This window comes from Charadrius vociferus, unplaced genomic scaffold (assembly GCF_000708025.1).
Source record: "Charadrius vociferus isolate BGI_N301 unplaced genomic scaffold, ASM70802v2 scaffold291, whole genome shotgun sequence".
NCBI classification, from domain to species: domain Eukaryota; kingdom Metazoa; phylum Chordata; class Aves; order Charadriiformes; family Charadriidae; genus Charadrius; species Charadrius vociferus.
In genome coordinates, this window is record NW_009646958.1 from 256,358 (window position 1) to 274,349 (window position 17,992).

At 38.5% G+C, this 17,992-nt stretch overlaps 1 protein-coding gene across 1 annotated transcript in view; it reads right to left on the bottom strand.

Moving 5' to 3' along the window:
* MYO9B (myosin IXB) overlaps window positions 1-17,992 on the bottom strand; it is a 46,926-nt gene that overhangs the window by 25,790 nt on the left and 3,144 nt on the right. Inside the window, 14 exon segments of the mRNA XM_009895163.1 lie at window positions 354-393; window positions 1,482-1,592; window positions 3,179-3,254; window positions 3,771-3,966; window positions 4,247-4,388; window positions 4,999-5,120; window positions 7,052-7,186; window positions 7,472-7,588; window positions 7,825-7,914; window positions 8,397-8,526; window positions 8,749-8,849; window positions 8,986-9,085; window positions 9,212-9,274; window positions 10,957-11,051. Of these exon segments, the coding sequence (XP_009893465.1) occupies window positions 354-393; window positions 1,482-1,592; window positions 3,179-3,254; window positions 3,771-3,966; window positions 4,247-4,388; window positions 4,999-5,120; window positions 7,052-7,186; window positions 7,472-7,588; window positions 7,825-7,914; window positions 8,397-8,526; window positions 8,749-8,849; window positions 8,986-9,085; window positions 9,212-9,274; window positions 10,957-11,051 (1,518 nt within the window).

A 17,992-nucleotide genomic window follows, 5' to 3' on the forward strand; every position in this document is an offset into this window, starting at 1 on the left:
TTCTATTGCCCCATCCCAAGAACGTATGGTAAACAAGGTGAATTACATAATCACTGTTTGCCTTCAATGACTTGATCAGAAATGGCTTTATGTGTTTATGGCATTTCTAGTCTAATTAAACAGATGCCAACGAACAATTGTTTCCTGTTCAGCAATTCTTATAATGGTGAACAGTTACCTATCCTTTAGATTGTAAAAAAGGAAGTTTTAGACAATAAACAATACAACTTCGCTACACTATGAAACAGTATTTTCTGAAGTGAGTTCTGTCAATCAAAATGAATGTTTACAGTGGAAAAAAAAACCCAAAAAAAAGACATCAAGAGAAATCTAAATTTACTGAATAACTTTACCTTGGGAATGATCTGCTTTTGTTTGATACCTCTACTCTTCCTGTTAAAATATTAAAGATCATTTAAGAAAAAAATACACATGATTTTTGGTTATTTCAGCAAGCCATAAGTTGGTGCAATTTACGAGGCGAGATAAAGGATAGAAGAAAATTAGCACAATAGCATCAGGGTGTGTTCATGCACATCTCTTAAAGTGATCAATGCAAGAAATGCAAACTGCTTCGCAACAAGAATATTTATTTTTTTTTTTTAATAAACTCTGTAGGTATTGGAAGCTTTCAAAAGTGAAACATTTTCTCTGAAGTTAAAGCTATTAAAATCTGCCCTGTTGCATAGAGTACTTTTGTGCAAGTTATTTTATTTAGCTAACTGTACAGTCATTGAACTCTCATCGTAATATCACTATCAAAAGTACTTGATCCAGAAGTTATTGCTGCTTGCACCAGAACCCCTGTGAAAGTACTTAACTGCTCACAGAAGGACAACACATGCCCCAGCACTCCACTTACGAACTCTGATACATCTGAGATCATCCCCAGAACCTCCTGGGGCCCTACACAAGCCTCAGGCTTAGCTCTCATCCACACACAGACAGTGAACTAGAAAGGGAAGCTCTCAGAAACAAGGCTGTAGCTCACATCCTCCTAATTATACACGTCAACTCCGTGATGTAAGGCATGTTCCAACTCCATGCCGCCCAGTTTACACTTATTTATTATACAATGGACCACAGATTGATTTCCTTACACATGCATAGCTGTGTACACGTGAAGAGTCTTAACCCAGGAATTGGGTTCACAGGGCATTGGCATCCTGAATTTCAGGAAACCACTAGCTGTAACTTGTGAGAGATTTCATTGCTGAAAGTTTTGCAACAACAAGCTTGTACTACTTGGGTTTTAAGGCAAGTTTACATGAAAACTAGGTTTAACTTTCAGCTAATGCAATGAAGCAACAAAGCATTCTCTACAGCCTTTGTATTTTTTAGAAGGAATTATTTTATTCTTAATTGTCTTGTTTAGTATTTTGCAGAAGACAAACGAGGGACAAGTATCTTTTTTATGGACTAGAATAACTGCTTGGTTATTGTTGCACTTTCAAAGCAATACCTAGAGCACCAGAACTCACATGAAGTGGGAGCGGTGTTGAAGTCGACTGAGTGACCGAAGCAGCTTACAGGGATCATCACCCTGCCATGGAAGTCCTTTTATACTTGCGATGATTTGTTCATACATGTCTCTAAAATGATTCACAGCAAAACAAAGATGGCAAACAAAGATACACAGCCATGAGAGAGGCGGGGAAAAAAGAGGAGTTAAAAACTCAAGAGATCCCATCACCAGTGAGCTCCAAACAGTAGCAGGTCAATCCCAGACTACTTTTTCCTAAGTATGAATGATTCTGATGTCGTCAGCCCTTTCTACTCTGTCAGGGCCCTAAAATTTAATTACCAGGGTCTCATACTAAACTGACACTCTAATTCTATCTTTTAATGTAAATTTTTGAGCCATCAATTCAGAAAACAGAGTGAAATTTAGCAAAATGTACTTAATATGCAAGGAACCTTTTTGTTAAGCTAAGTAGCCTTTTCAGAAAGATATAAGCTTTTTATAATCAAGCAGTAAATATTTTTTTATATAGAACTGACTACTAAAATGAGGCTGCTTAAGCAGACTTACATCAGAAGAGTAAGTTAAAAACTAGCTATTACAGGAATACTTGATGAAATTTTGGTTTTCATTTCCATTTCAAACTTATTCACATGTCTAGCTTTTCAAAGTAAGCCTGGGATAGTCCCTAATTTGTGGCAGATCCCATTATTTTAAGCATGCACCATGCTTGTGAAGTGTTGTGTCTTGGCACAGAACTTACCTTCTTTACTCTCCAGAGAGGCACAAACCAAAAAAATAACAGAAGCGTAAGTATTCACTTCTGACTGTTAGATGCTATCACCATTCTGAGCTGCTCACCGAGGCAGCAACATTATTACAGAGAGCTGCTTGCTTCCCTTGCTACCTCTGAACTGTTTTGAATATCAAGATTTTGTTTTAAGATCTCACATGGAAACAGGTATGTGACACTATGACCAATTCTTTCACCCAAATTGTACCTTTAGTTCTTAGTTGCCACAGGTGACAGAAACTGTCCAGGATGAAGTAATTACGAAGCAGCACGAAGTCACTACTTTGTGTGTACTTCACTTTTACACAGAGCATGCTCAGAAGGTCAGTCTGTCTAGGAATGTGCCTCCCTGGCCTTTAAGTGCAGGCCTATTTCTACTTACTTCTTGTTTTCATAAAAAGAAATGATGTCTTCAAAAGCATTTATATCGAAATCCTCAGAACAATCAAATGAGAAATCAAGCATTGAGCAGCTGCAAAAGGAACATGCATAAAACCTAAATACTCCATAGAAAGGCAAATATGCCTATACAGAGCAATGTGTGGAGGCAGTTCTGTAGGACTTGCCCTGCCTCCTAATCATGTCAGGAGGCTGCAAAAACATCAGTGCTCCTACAGGTCCTTCAGTGACACAGACTGGCTGCAGAGGAACACACAATGCTACAAGCAACATATACAGACAGAGAACAGCCAGTTACGGGTAAATGGAACTGAGGTTGTGTCCCTAACATTTGGTAGTGCTGGGCCTTACATAAAATAAACTAGGGAATTGTTTTGATAGTATTAAAAGGGCCAAGCAAAACAAGACAGAAGAAATAAAACTTGCTATCCTTGTGGAAAGATCTAGTTGACATTTGATATATGAAAATGCAACTCAGCAATTCGGGTCTTTTCCCTGATATGGGTTAAGTATGTGTTTCTCACCGATAAACTTTTTCTACTGGTGTATTTGATCTCTGGAGTTCTCCAAGGGGAACTCTGGGTCCTTGACGTACCACTCCTGTTATGAAATAATCAACAGGTTGAATTTTGACAAAGATATGAGCATAACAGACAAAAATACCCCCACCAACTGTAACAAGCAAACTATCGCTTGGAGGTTTTGCCTAGCAATAAAGCGAAGCCACTTTGTTTCTCAAACTCCCTACAACTGGAAAGTAAATTGCAGCTGCTCAGAAAAGCTTATCAAAATTAGTATTTAATCCTGAATACTCATTTGAAGCTTCAGGGAGGTCCAAGATGATCAAACCCAGTAATAAGATGAGCATGCATACTAGAACTAGTAATATCTTCCCCAACTTCTACAAATGGAACTTTAAATTCGGCACAGCGTGCTGGAAAGGTGCACTTATTGGAAGAGGAAGTCTGAATGATCTTAGATAAAACAGTGACAATCTCTTTAGAGTGTGAATGTTAAGCCATTTCCACAAGTCAGTTTTGCCATATACTGTTTCTGTCAACAAGCACAAACCGATAGTAGAGCATTTGCAAGCGTTTCCATTATTTCAAACCATACCTGCAGTCTTCTGAGCTCTTTGGCGTCCCGCTTCTGCAAAGACAGCCATTGCTCGAATAGCTGCCCGCAGAACTGCCCAGCGGAACACAGCTACAGGGTCCATTCCTATCAGCTCCCGAACATAAGCACTGTCACTGCTTCGTAGTAAAGCAACAATATCAGGTCTCATGTAATCCATATTTTTCTCTCTGAAATCCTGCAAAACACGAACATTGAACCACAAGCTCTCAGGAAAGCTGCATTTTGATATTAATCACTACTCAGAATAATTCATTACTCTAAATAATTCTCACTATAGTAAGCATTATCCTCAAGTCCAGGCCACCACAAAAACAACACAAAAAATCTAATGTATATCTGAGGACACATCTGACCCAGCCCGTTCCCAGCAAATTTTCTACACCCCAAAAAAAAAAAAAAAAACTATCAGAAAGGTAAAGAACTTTTTTTGTGTGGCCATCAGATCTAGCACCTACTTTTATCTGGTATTTAACTTTGCCAGCAAAGTGTCGAATAATAAAAGCAGGCTCCATCACCGGGGTTCCAACAAAAAACTTGTTCTCCTCATGCTGCTGTTTGAATTTTGCAAGCAGAGTTTGGTTGGTGGCATGGGGAAAGCTAGGAATACAAAACAAAAGGTCAGTTATTTTTCTCCAAATACAGGTATGTTTATTGAGGTGCAAGGTGACAGACTGAAGAACATCTATTGATCCTTGTGGAATATATTTTATTGACCAAGCTATCTACACTTTAATTGAGACTTACACACCTGGTTTGAGTATTAGAGGTGGGCTAAATTTCTGGACCAAAACCAGAGCTCCACAGAGCAGAATATTCTGAGGTTTTAAGTGTATGTCAACGCTTCCTCCCACTTCAGCAGTGAAGTTTAATTAGCAGCATATTAACAATTTACCACGTTTGCTACTTAATGTTCCAAAGACTTACATACATGCATTTTACTTTAATTATAATTCCATGGTAAAACACGAAAGTGAAAAAGTGAAAGTTTTTAAGACTGCTTAAGCCAAAGTTCAATTTTAGCATCAATTTATATCATCAACATATTGGAGTCATTAGAAGCAAACTAGAACGTAGACTGTAGCCGTAAGATGACCCTTTGCTTCCCACAACATTCCTCGCCTTTCAAAAGTGCTGTTTCTCTGCTCCCTTCCACAGTCCTTCCCTCCTCCCTGCCACACATTTTTTTCAGAAGACGTTTGTTGCTTACTTGCTTTCTTCATCCAGAAGATAGAAGAGGCCAGTGGGCTTCTTGCTGATTAAGTGAATGCAGGCCACATTATCAGTATAGTCAATATTGTGCCAAGTGATCCCTTCACTCTTATATTCCTCCTGTGTAGCTCAAGAAAATTCCCTCATCAGTACAGTGCCCTGACCTTTAATGTCCTGTGGTCTAAGCGCTTAAAAGACATCCTTGAACAGCTATGGCAAGTTGAGTTTGTTAGTTCAGGCAGCAGAAACAAAAATAAGGAAAATTTATAAATACGAACAGAACAGCAGGCATATTGGGTCAGATCAAAGGTCCACCTAGGCAAGTCACTCAACAGCGGATGCTTGGGGTAAAACTATTTAAAAACCAAAACAGTGAAAAGAATGTTTTGCTGTGCCTTCCCAGCAATCAGCAGTCTATGAAGTTGGAGTTAGATATTACATCTACATCATTACATTAAAACCCGAGGTAGACATATATTGGAGGAATTTAAGTCTATTTTCCTCTTCCATAGTGCTTGCATTATGAGAAAAAACAAATATATTTAACATCAAGTTCCAGAATTTCCAAATTGCACTGTCAGACGAAAGAAGAGAAGTTTCAAAACAGGCAGTTAGGCCCTACACAACATCAACACCAGAACTTCCCTAAGGAAGCAACGTATATCACTTAGGTTCAGAAAATACGGAGCTCTCTGACAACAGAACACAAAGCTCTTCTGCTGAAATGACAACGCATCAAATGCTTGACAGGAAAAGCTTCCCATTAAGATATGGGACCAAAATATCGTTTTTTCTTAATGCTGCAAATGGCCACAGAAAAAACCCTAACGATAAGGTAATAATGTAAAAAAAGATATCACACAGAAAATTAACTAAAGTTTTACGTTTAACAACAGACAAAGAGCACCTCTCACTGTTCTATATGACCACAACAAGAAATGGATTATTTTTAAGTAGGTAGCATTCAGTCTGCCTAACGACAGACTGCTCAGTGTGCATGCCACATTACAGAACTGAAATGCCATTTTCCACGGACAAAAAAGCCTTTCTTTAAAAAGATATAGAGATCCCCCCTAAGGGCCCTCATGCTGCAAGAGATACAGGAAATGGGTCATTCAAGGATTAAGCTTATTTGGAAAAATGGCATTAGAAAAAAAGAAAACAATGTAACTATTTACTCTAGTTAGCCTGGATAGCCACTTCTGTCGTAAGTTGCAAAACAGGGACATCAACATGATGTTTACATATGAAGTTTGTATGTTTGGTAATTTTCTTCTCTTCAAAATGCTTGTTTAAAGTTATCTACATGTTGTTGACAAAATACCACATACTACAGAATGACTTCTTTCTTTCAGCAGAGTGACCTGAGAATAAGGCTTCAGCACAAACCAGAAAAAAAATCCAACTCTAGAGCAAAATACCCCTCAAACCTCAGTCTAGAAACAGGATCTGTTAGCTCTTGCAGCACCCAAAGCGCTCTGTAAGATGATACCATCTGCAAACAAGTAAATCAACATATGCCAGTAATATCAGGATTTCAGAACTACTGCCAATATCAACATACAGTTGTATTCCCTAAATGCAGTCAGGTGGAAGAAACAACAAAAGACTGGTTATTAAATATTTACAAACTGACAAAAATAAGAGAAACTATTTCCCAACCATTAAAATAAACCAAAAATCTCACTATTAAAAAAAACCCTGAAACAAACACCTCACCTACAGACTTTTAATCTCCAAGTTTACGGTTTCATCTGACTTCTCTCTCGGATCTGCCTGAACATCTTTTTAGTTTCTTGCAGTCAAGCAGAAACATAATGCTAACACTCTAAAGAAAGGCTCTGCTATCATTAGTATATAAATATAAATACAGCAAAGCTACAACCTTCAAGCAATAATGAAACAAGAAATTAAAAAAACCAAGACTTTTGGAAATAAATTCAAGCAATTATAAGAGTTATGCTGTGGGGTTTTGTAGAATAGTGGCTAAGTTTGCATAATATATAGGCACTTGATAAAAAAAGTTTGTTTCAGCAACTCTAGTTTCTTACCTGTTCCAATTTGAAAATGTGCTGATTGAAATAATACTGAAGCTGCTCATTAGCATAATTTATACAGAACTGTTCAAAACTGTTGGTTTCAAAGTCTTCAAATCCAAAAATATCAAGTACACCAATGGACAAACACTAAAAGAAAGATGTGGAAATCTAGTTAAGCAATCTGTCATACAGCGCCTTAACCCCCAACAGCTAACCCTGCAAAGAGCACTGTAGTGTGTGCTAATAGATTTCAAATATTTAACAGTTATGTCTACTGTGAAAACAGAGACCATTAAATATTACCAAGAAATTTACTATGGACTTAGAAGAATCAAAACTTATCCCAGATATCTGAACATGTCATCTATAGCATTGTCTGTTAGCTCTAAATACACAACTGTCTACAGAGACTTGTTTTTGTGAGAAACTTACTGTAACAGATTCCTCCATGTCCTTCTTATTAAGGAGAGCGTGATTGATTCGCAGAACAATCCAATCAAACAGAGCACTGTATAAGGACTTTGCCATTGAATCACGAGCTGTTATTGCCTGCAGAAGAAACAATGTTCAGAACTTTAAAAAAACATTTTTATTTCAGACCAGTGTCACTCAAAGGTTACAATCTTACCAGAGACAAATAAAAACAAAATTTTCCTTCAATACTTACTTCTAACTTTCCAAACATCTCTCACTAAATGTGAGGGAGTACCACATTAGCTTTTTTTTTTTATCTAAAAAAGGATGTTTCAGTTATTTAAAATAATTCTTAGTGTTCTTTTACTCACCTCATTGAGACTATATGGCAAAATAAGTTTATCGTTGGCTGTCACAGTTTTTCTTTTTGTTAGCACTTCTACTAGAATTTCTCGTTTAACCTTCAAAACAAGCAAGAACAAGAGTTACTGTCACCCTCGCACTCCCCAATGAGTAATCTGATAGCAACAGTGGACATTACAATCACCTCAGAGAAGCCCAAGCGCTCTGACAACAGCTACATTTATCATTCATCAATAGCTTTACAAGTTCTTCAACTTCTTTAAATTATTCTCAGCTTAGATTAATTCAGAGGATTCCTTATGGTGGCAAAGAACACATCTCTACTGAATTTATTCTTTCTCAGCTCTACGATTACTGAGTAAACAAATTCTACTTCCATGCTGTGGGCTATATTCCACTACTAATCCAAATAATTTCACCAATTTTATCCATTTCCCCTCCACTAAGATAAATATTGTGGAAGTACTGTAAACCAGATCTAAATATAGCAAACTGAGCAACTAGATATTCACGTAAACTGCTAAGGTGGAGCATGACAAAAAGATCGATCAAACATTAGAGCTAAAGAGAAATACTCTACTTTCAAAAGCTGGGAAAGAATGTCCAAGACTTCCGGAGGTCCTACTTCCAACCCTTCATCACGACCTGTAGCTTTCTTCTTGTATGTAACGTTGCCCAAATAAAGAATAGCTGAAAGTATTGAAAAAATCCTAAGGAAGAAAAATTGAATTTTATAAGATTTTGTCTTATAAGGTCATTATAACAGGTTAGGAACTTCATTCTACTTCAAGAATTTGTCCATAAGCCCTCAAAATACTCAGCTCTCCTGGCTTCCTACCAGACTAAATGTGATCCCAACACATATACAGGTTATCACAATTCATAAACATTAACTAGCTCTCAGTAACAAAAGCTATAAGGATTCTACTTACTGTTTTTTTGTTGCTGAAAGGAAGCCAACCATCTCCATGGCTTGTTTTAATCTTTCAAAGTCATGTCGGAGATCTTCCCCGTCTTCAATTTTCAAGTTATGCTGTGAAGAGACATCCATAATTAGAGGCAAAGAACGAAGCCCAAGCATCACAAGAAAACAAGTATACTCTTTCAACTTTAACACAAGAGACAGACAACATTTATCAATGCATTTGTAAATCCCTGTCACGGGTTACCTGATTGAGGTAGAAATAATCTTCGGGTTGCTTGAGGTGAAATTCTTTACTCTCTTCCTCATTGACTCCAAGTAGCAAATAATAAAAGACATGGTAGTTCCTAAAAAGTCAATACATTTCTCTTTCATGAAAATATAATGGTTTTTCTTTTATTCTGTATACTTTAAAGGTTCTTAAACTCTTGCATTGATTAAGCTTGTGTTAGTAAACTGTACTAATCTCTTACCTTTCATCCTTTTCTTGAGAAACCAGACGAGATTTTTCAAGCAGGTATTTTTCAACAACAGCCCTGAAGAGCCATAAAAAATGAAAACAGCATGAGAGCAAAAGAAAAGACCTCACAAAACATCAGACAGCAACTGACAAGAAAGTTCAGATAATTAAATCTGCACTAGAATGTACCAGAGAATAATTTAGTCACTATCTCAAATCTAAAAAAAAAAAATTAGCACGCACTATACTGTAATGGGAACAAAGACAAATACCCCAGAAACACCTATCTTTAGTGCTTGGTTTTAGTAGACATAACTGGGAAAAGGCAGACGAAGCTAGAAAAGTGCTGATGAAAAATTGTAAGCAGAAACAAGATGTGCAGAGTGCTAACAATTTCTTATCTACTCCGAGATTAACAGTTATCTGGCAAAGAATGCAAAGACTACAAGACCCAAAAAATATACTGGATAACTCTCTGATTCTCAATCTAAGAAATTTGCTAGATGTTTATGACAGGATATACGTCAGCCTAAAATGGAAGCCAGCCAGCCAGCCAATCCCGACAGGCTGACAAAGTAATCTCCTAAATAATCTAAACTCCTTGACATGGAATACAATGAACGAGGGCAAAGTTTGAGCAGCTTCTCCTCATGCTGAGACAAAACAAATGTATTTGAGTTGTACCAGTGGCCTGAGCTAGTGCAACTTCATCTGAAAAGATGCCAATTGTTTTCAGAAAAACACTCAAAGCAGATGTGGTACAGAGCTCCCAGCCATATATGTTACTGTCATTTCGTAAACTGCAAACACGAAGAAGATCCAAAGGAAAGACACCGGAGCACAAAAGTCAGTGAGAGCTAGTGACACCCCAGAGCGCAGCAAGCTTCAGGCAAAAATCTGTAACAAAACTATGTGTTATGACATTGCAGCTAAACTAGCACAGGTACATCTTGCCAACATGTGTGACATACTGCTGCAAATTTTGCAGCAGTAAGTGTTAAATTTTTAAGGTGCATTTTACAAAGCAAGATCTGAAAGAAATGATCTTTTTGGCATGGTGTTAGACAAGTAACTACGCATGTATTTGCACACAAATTACTAATTTCTAACCAAAATTCTTCACTTGAAGTGAAAGTGCCCACTGCTAAAGAGGAGGGAAGCATCATCTTTGATTAATAATATTGAGGGACTACAGTAATATGACATTATAGCATCTACTACAGGGTGAAAAATATAAAGAGAATTCTAAGACTCACCTGTGACTATCATACACTTAAAAATAAGTGTAGGTATAGAATATTTCATGTTTGTCCTTCAGATAGAAGAATGCAATTTCAAATGTCAAATTAAATCATAATTTTATAGTTTTCTTTCTCTAACTGCTGTTTAAACTGTTTCTTTAAAACAGCTTCCTCAAATCTATTTCACTTCACTCCAAATCCTCTTAAAAATTCAGATCTGTTGTTTTTAATCACAAAATGGAGAGGACGTGTTACAGAGAAAGCCTTCATTTAACATGAAGGTAAAGATGCAGCAGCATGTCAAATTCTTTAACTGATACGGCTGTACAGGAAGGTAAGAAAATTACGCATCGCTTGCTTATTCCAGAAAGCTCAGTTAGAGAGTCTTGAAAACTCCACATTGGCAAGCTATTCTCACAAGAAGAGCCTCAATAAGGCAGCATTATACACAACAGATTCTTCACCAACTCCTAAAAGCACAGAGATCAACCCCAGAAGAATGACATACTGTACTTACCCTCGGACAATACCATTCTCTAAATAGTTGACTTGAATAAACTTCCCAAAACGACTGGAGTTATTGTTATGTGCCGTTTTGGCATTTCCAAATGCCTGCAATAAAGCAAAATTAGTTAATTTTCAATTAAATGAAATATGTGAACACACAGCTTTTCAAGCTCTTCCATTCATTATTCAGCCTCCTGTTAGCTTGCAGTACAAACTCAAGATACTATGGAAATGGCAGCATACAGGTACCAAAAAGGCAGCTTAGGAAGCCTCCACTGTTCCTTACAGATGTATATACATTAATTATTTGCCCCATGCAACAGTATTTGAGGGTCTGAGGGAGGGGAATAATACACTTAGATACTTCTAAGAATACAGGAAAGGTAATCATGGATAGATAGCGCAAGTCAGCCTCAATCACTAACAACTATGACCTTAGACAGGATATTCAGGAGGAAGAAGACGGCACAATTACCATGAAATTGCCTCTTCCATAGAAAAGCCACAAACTGTGTCTTATTCCCTAACATATTGCTCCAGCAGAACAGCCCTAGCTCTCTCAGCCTGTCCTCATAGGAGAGGTGCTCCAGCCCTCGGATCATCCTCGTGGCTCTCCTCTGGACACGCTCCAGCAGGTCCATGTCCTTATGTTGGGGACTCCAGACCTGGATGCAGTACTCCAGGAGAGGTCTCATGAGAGTGGAGTAGAAGGGCAGAATCCCCTCCCTTGACCTGCTGGCCACACTTCTTTTGATGCAGCCCAGGATCCGGTTGGCCTTCTGGGCTGCGATCGCACATTGCTGGCTCATGCTGAGCTGGTCAATCAGCACACCCAGGTCCTTCTCCTCAGGGCTGCTCTCCAGCCATTCCCCACCCAGCCTGTATTTGTGCTTGGGATTGCTCCGACCCAGATGTAGGACCTTGCACTTGGCCTTGTTGAACTGCATGAGGTTGGCTTGGGCCCATCTCTCCAGACTGTCCAGGTCCCTCTGGATGGCATCCCTCCCCTCCAGTGTGTCTACCTCGCCAAACAGCTTGGTATCATCGGCAAACTTGCTGAGGGTGCACTCGACCCCACTGTCCATGTTTACAACAAAAATGTTGAATAGTACAGGTCCCAGTACTGACGCCTGAGGAACACCACTTGTCACGCTCTCTACTTGGACATCGAGCCGTTGACCACAACTCTTTGAGTGCGACCATCCAGCCAATTCTTTATCCACCGAGTGGTCAATTTGTCGAATCCATGTCTCTTCAATTTAGAGACCAGGATAACGTGTGGGACAGTGTCAAATGCTTTGCACAAGTCCAGGTAGATGACATCCGTTGATCTTCCCTTGTCAACTGCCACTGTAACCCCTTCATAGAAGGCCACCAAATTTGTCAGGCATGATTTGCCCTTGGTGAAGCCATGCTGGCTGTCGCCAATCACCTCCTTGTTTTCTATGAGCCTCAGCAGAGTTTCCAGGAGGATCTGCTCCATGATCTTGCCAAGCACAGAGGTAAGACTGACTGGCCTGTAGTTCCCTGGGTCTGTAGTTCCCTGGGTCTTCCTTCTTTCCCTTTTTGAAAACAGAGGTTATGTTTCCCCTTTTCCAGTTGGCAAGAACTTTGCTAGACCGCCACGACTTCTCAAATATGATGGCTAATGGCTTAGCGACTTCATCTGCTAGTTCCCTCAGGACCCGCAGATGTATCTCATCGGGTCCCATGGACTTGTGCAGTTTCAGGTTCCTCAGGTGGTCTCGCACTTGATCTTCACCTACAGTGGGCGGTTCTTCATTTTCCCAATCCTCGCCTTTACATTCTGCATCATGGGCAGTGCGGCTGCAGTCCTTGCCAGTGAAGACTGAGGCAAAAAAAGTCGTTGAGGACCTCAGCTCTGTCTCTGTCCCGGGTAACCAGTTCTTGCGTTTCCTTCCGAAGAGGGCCCACATCCTACTCATTGGCCAGCTAACTCTGCTACGCAACACTGAAAAATGTAGCTTTATTAGGAGGTGTTAGGAAAGGGGAAAAAAATAGGTATGGCACAAATTCTAATTGTGCATCTTTAATACTGTATCATGAACTCTGAGAGTTACTAGTACACACCCTACACAAAATATCGTCTGCGTGAGCCACGCTTATGAACTATAAAGATAACTTATTATATCTGAAAGTGCAGTAGAATTCGTTATTTGGAATGTCCTTAACTTTATCAACTCTTAACTATGTGTTCTTAAGTTAAGAGAAACTTGTCATCCTTCTGACATGCAGGAGAAGAAATATAGAGAAGAAACCCTGTGTAAAACTCAATTGTTTGGAAAAATACACTGCTCGGTGTAGACTATCACCAGCAATTCCTGCCACAGATATTTCCTCTTAAAGCTCCAAGCAATTAAGGCCTCCATTAGGAAATCCGCCTCCCCTAATATAGAACATTTGTAGAATGATTTCACAAAAATGCCCCCTTCTTCCTCCACACACACACATCCGGAGAACGATGGACATGTGAATACTGTACACAACATAGAACTAAACTGTTTACACATAAAACCACCCAATTACTGTGTATATCCTAAAGGAGTACTGTTTTCATGACAGTCACATTGTTTGTATATTGAAACTCTGCCCTTTTTTTTTTTTGTTATTGAGTTTTTTCAAACTACCTTAAAGGTTGCAGCTGCACTGCAGAACACCACCAGGATCAGTTTTCAAAATAGGTTCTCAAACCACTCTTATAAGAAGATTTCTACTGCCAGCTGCCTAGCGTTCAGAGAATCCGAGACACTTGTTATAAACTGGGAGAATGTCCATAATTCTTCAGACAACCGTTATTTCTGACCTAGAGGAATAAGCTAAAGGAGCTCTTCCTGTGCAGGGTGAAAGCCCACAGGCTGATTCTGCTGTAGCTTCAGAAAAGTCAACGGGTTTCAAACGAGAGAGTATTTGTGTCCAGCAGTGCTCATAGATGACTGAGGCTGAGTTTAGCCTTCCAGAGACCATGCTATGCATGTTATAATGCAAACAGCATCCCCACTCAGATTTTTCAAAGCAAGCATTGACCAGAGTAATCAGTATCTTTCTGTAGCTACTATCCAACAAGTTATCTCACAGATATATTTTTTTTAGAGCCCATTTTGCATACAGAGCATATTAGTATATGTATAAAATGCCAGTCAGCTCCTTACAGTTATCAAACACCACCAGACCAAAGGTCCAGTAACATCAGCACAGCAAATGGTCTGCTTTGTTAAATCAGAAACCTTTCCCTCTCCCACTGACAGTGGCTCAGCTGTGGCTCTCTGAAGAACACCATCCAGTTTCCCATTTAATGCATTCAGAAATGAGTTGGAATGAACTCCGCCATGCTGCGGAATAGTGGACTTGCAAATTGATTCTGCAAGAACTTCTTTTTGGAAAGTTCTCTAACTTAGGCCACCAGTTAATTACCATTTACTAGTTAAAGAAACCAAACCATAATATAGCTAAATTTATCACATTATTTTTTAAGAAATATTTTGGCATTAGAGAGTTAAGAAATCCCATAACCCGGCTTCCTGAAAAACTTTTCTTAGTGATTACTCATATAAGCAATGAATACAGTTTAAAACTAAAGGCTCTTATGATCTCATGTGTCTGGTATTTAGTCAAAGCATACAGCAAATTCTTAAAAGCTGATCTAATATTATCAGTTTTTAGGAAAGTTTTCATGTACTGAATGGTTTTCTCATAAGAGCCTTTAACATCACAACTTTTTAAAGAACATTCCAAGTCGCTTAACATTTTGAGTGGTGAATTATTTTTTTTTGTAACATTTAACTTTGAACTCTAATCACTGCAGCCACATTCTTCTATACACTTTGACGAGTTAACTATATGAAGTGATATTCCTGTCTAAAATCAGAAAGGTGCAAAAATTTGAAATGTTAAATATTTTGGTATTTAGCAGTTAGATATCTTTAAGCTACTGTAGATTTATCCTACAGAAAAAGGGTTACAGATAAGAATTAAGCTCCCTTATTACCTAGCCATTGCTTTGCATGGAAAGCATCATTCAGGGATAATTCTAGCCAGGCACTCTATACATAGCTCAAATTCAACTGAAGTATATCCCTGGTTTGCCTTTACAGAGAGCAATCTACTCCTCTACTAAATAACTTCAGAAGATGTGAGGGGACAAGAGACTAGTTCAGCTAAAGAGAAATAATCATTTACATAATCAAACCCATTTTCCCTTGTAAGTCCATGAGGAGATAGATAAAAATGAAAAACTATAACTAAACCTTTCCAATGCAGAACACTAGCAATATAAAAAGAGGGTGAGTCAAAAATAGGAGACCAAGGCCAGCAGGAGTCGGAGCTGTGATAGCCTATTCTGGGAGTCAGGAAGTCATCCAACCCATCCTCTTACCTTGGAATGCAAGAGGCATAAACTGGAGTCCGCTAGTCAAAACTCTTACAACAGTGACCGCTTTAAAAGTACTCAGAAAAAAGCCAAATTCTCCTTTTATTTGCTGTAAAAAGAAAACCCCAAACCACACACATGCTCCTATCATCTACCTCAGGAACACAACTAAAAATCTTACTTAATTCCTTCACAAGAATTGCCAAAATCTGAAAAAGCTATCAAGAGTTTCTATGTAAACCACTCTAATCCATGGCAGAACCACCACTGCACAGACCAATCTTTTAATGTGCCAAATGACATCGAAGACTCAAATTACACACTGCAGAAGGGGAAATGACGGCTTCAGAGTTGAACTCACAGCGGTCTTCATGAACACGCAGCAAAATATCCACTCATTAACACAGAAGTCGCAGTGTTCAGGGTGGTTTTGCAACTCTGCATGCTCTATGATGTCCGGGGAAGTCTAAGCAATCCACATGATAAGACTCTATAAAGGACAAGGTGATTTTTCCCCAGGAGATATGTACAGCAAGGAAAACTATGCAACAACACATTTCTACCAAAAAAAAGCTAGTAACATCCAACCAAATGGAAAAGGAAGTTGCATTCCTCCTCTGATTATGATTCTTAAAACAAACACATGCAGATAATAGCCTCAAAACAACTACTTTCCCTTAAATAGAACAGACTACACCCACTAAATATATATGCAGACTTTTATGGCAAATACAAATGGAAACCAGAGTTGAAAACCCAGCTTAAGTCCATCTTACACCAAACCCACAAGCACAACGGTACTGTAATAAAGAAAACAGAGCTGACAGCAAATTGCTTTACTCTGTTTTCCATAGAACGGTAAAGCATTAAAGTTTACTTTCTACCATGAAATTTAACAAGCTTTTTAATACGCTGAGTTCTAGCAAATCTCATCCCTCCACCCACCTGACTGTGTTGTCAATATTAATTAATTCATATTTACAGCTGCCTTCTTTAGAAGACCACTTAATGAATGCTTCCTGTTGGACCTTCCATTATATTTGGGCCTTCAGTCTTTTCAAAGAATGATTCAGTGCCATTAAGAAATCTTCAAGAACATATCCAAGTGGAAATAAGTGATGCTTTTCAAAATAATATATGAAAAAGTTATGATAACCCCAGTATTTCTATCTGTTCCACCTCTCCTTTGCTTCCATTTCAGAGGGAAATGAACTTTCAGCACACTAAGAAAGTAACTTCTGCAATAAACCCAGGATACTAAGAGTTACACTTTAACAACAGCCAGAGAGTCAACAGGAGCTTTGCTGCCAGAAGAGGAAGCTCTGATTCCCTCTCACTATGGCCCTCACCACATGCTCCCATCCCCTCACTCAATTTTCTGCTATTTTACTAAATTAATTGGCTTGAAGAATGTGGTAAGTTAACTCTAGGTCTCCAAAATAAGTTCTGAGTCTTAGACTGCACACTGTGCATTTTATATCTGAAACGTGTTTTAAGAGATTTTTCCCTAATAAAAGGAAAATACAAGTGTCTTGGAAACTTTGCAACTGTGTATGGAAAGGTTTAATTCTCTTGTTCAAGACTTTATAAAATAAACAAAGGTTTGATTCACTATTCCCAATTTGACCCAAATAATAGTTCCCAAACGTAAATTCCTTCCTAGGACTTCAACTGTATGTAAACTGAACTTAACAGTCAATGCAAGAAGGCAAACCTCCAAGTCAGGGAACTATACTTTAATCACTAAATTTAGAAGAGGATGCAAAAGTCAGGAGTATCTTAAAACAGAGCCTATCTTTATCTCCCTACCAGTTTTAAAGAAACCGCTCCTCACTACAGAAGGTCTATGTTAGCCTACAATTAAAAAAAAAATGAAGTCTGAAAGCAATTCCTATACAGCTAAGGCAACCGTATCTCTCACGAACTGTTAAAAACCAGCAGAAAACACAGCTTTAGGCTGTGCTGAAGCATCATTGTTGCACAGAAGCAGCCAGCCTTTCAGATTCTTTTTCTCTAGAAAGCTGCAAGCCGTGCCAAACGTAGTCAGAAGCAGTGCAAGTTACCTCTGCTCATTAGATCCCCAAGAAGGAATCTCATAAATAGCTCAGACTTTGGTGCTAAGATTGAGCAAGAAGTATCTGAGGATCAGAAACTAACCCATGACCAGCTTTCCTTTCACTAGCACATGTGACAGCAACTGTGCTGGTACCATATTTAATTTTTAACTACACTGTCTCAGTATCATGTATTCCATTTCTCAGATATTTGAGAAGGTAGTAACAAGCAACATTTAAAGTCAAATCTCCTTTCATGGTACACCTCTAACTCCATTCTTCAAAGTCCAGAAATTGTGGAGAAGGAGCTAAAATGATAGCTTATCTTCAAATTACTTACACATTTGAACAGAGATTAGTTTGTCAATACAGAAACAGGATTCGGTAAGAAATATGTTTCCATGTTCACTAAATATGCAATGATAACATTGTAAATCCATCTCCATAACACGCTAACAGTGCTCACCTCTTTGTGTTAGAAATGTATAACTCCTTGAACAAAAGGTCAACCTATAAACAGACAAATTTTACTTATGTGCCAGGAAAATGAGAGGTCACTAAAAAGGAGAAGTTCTGAGCCAAAATGAAACCAGCTTCTACACCAC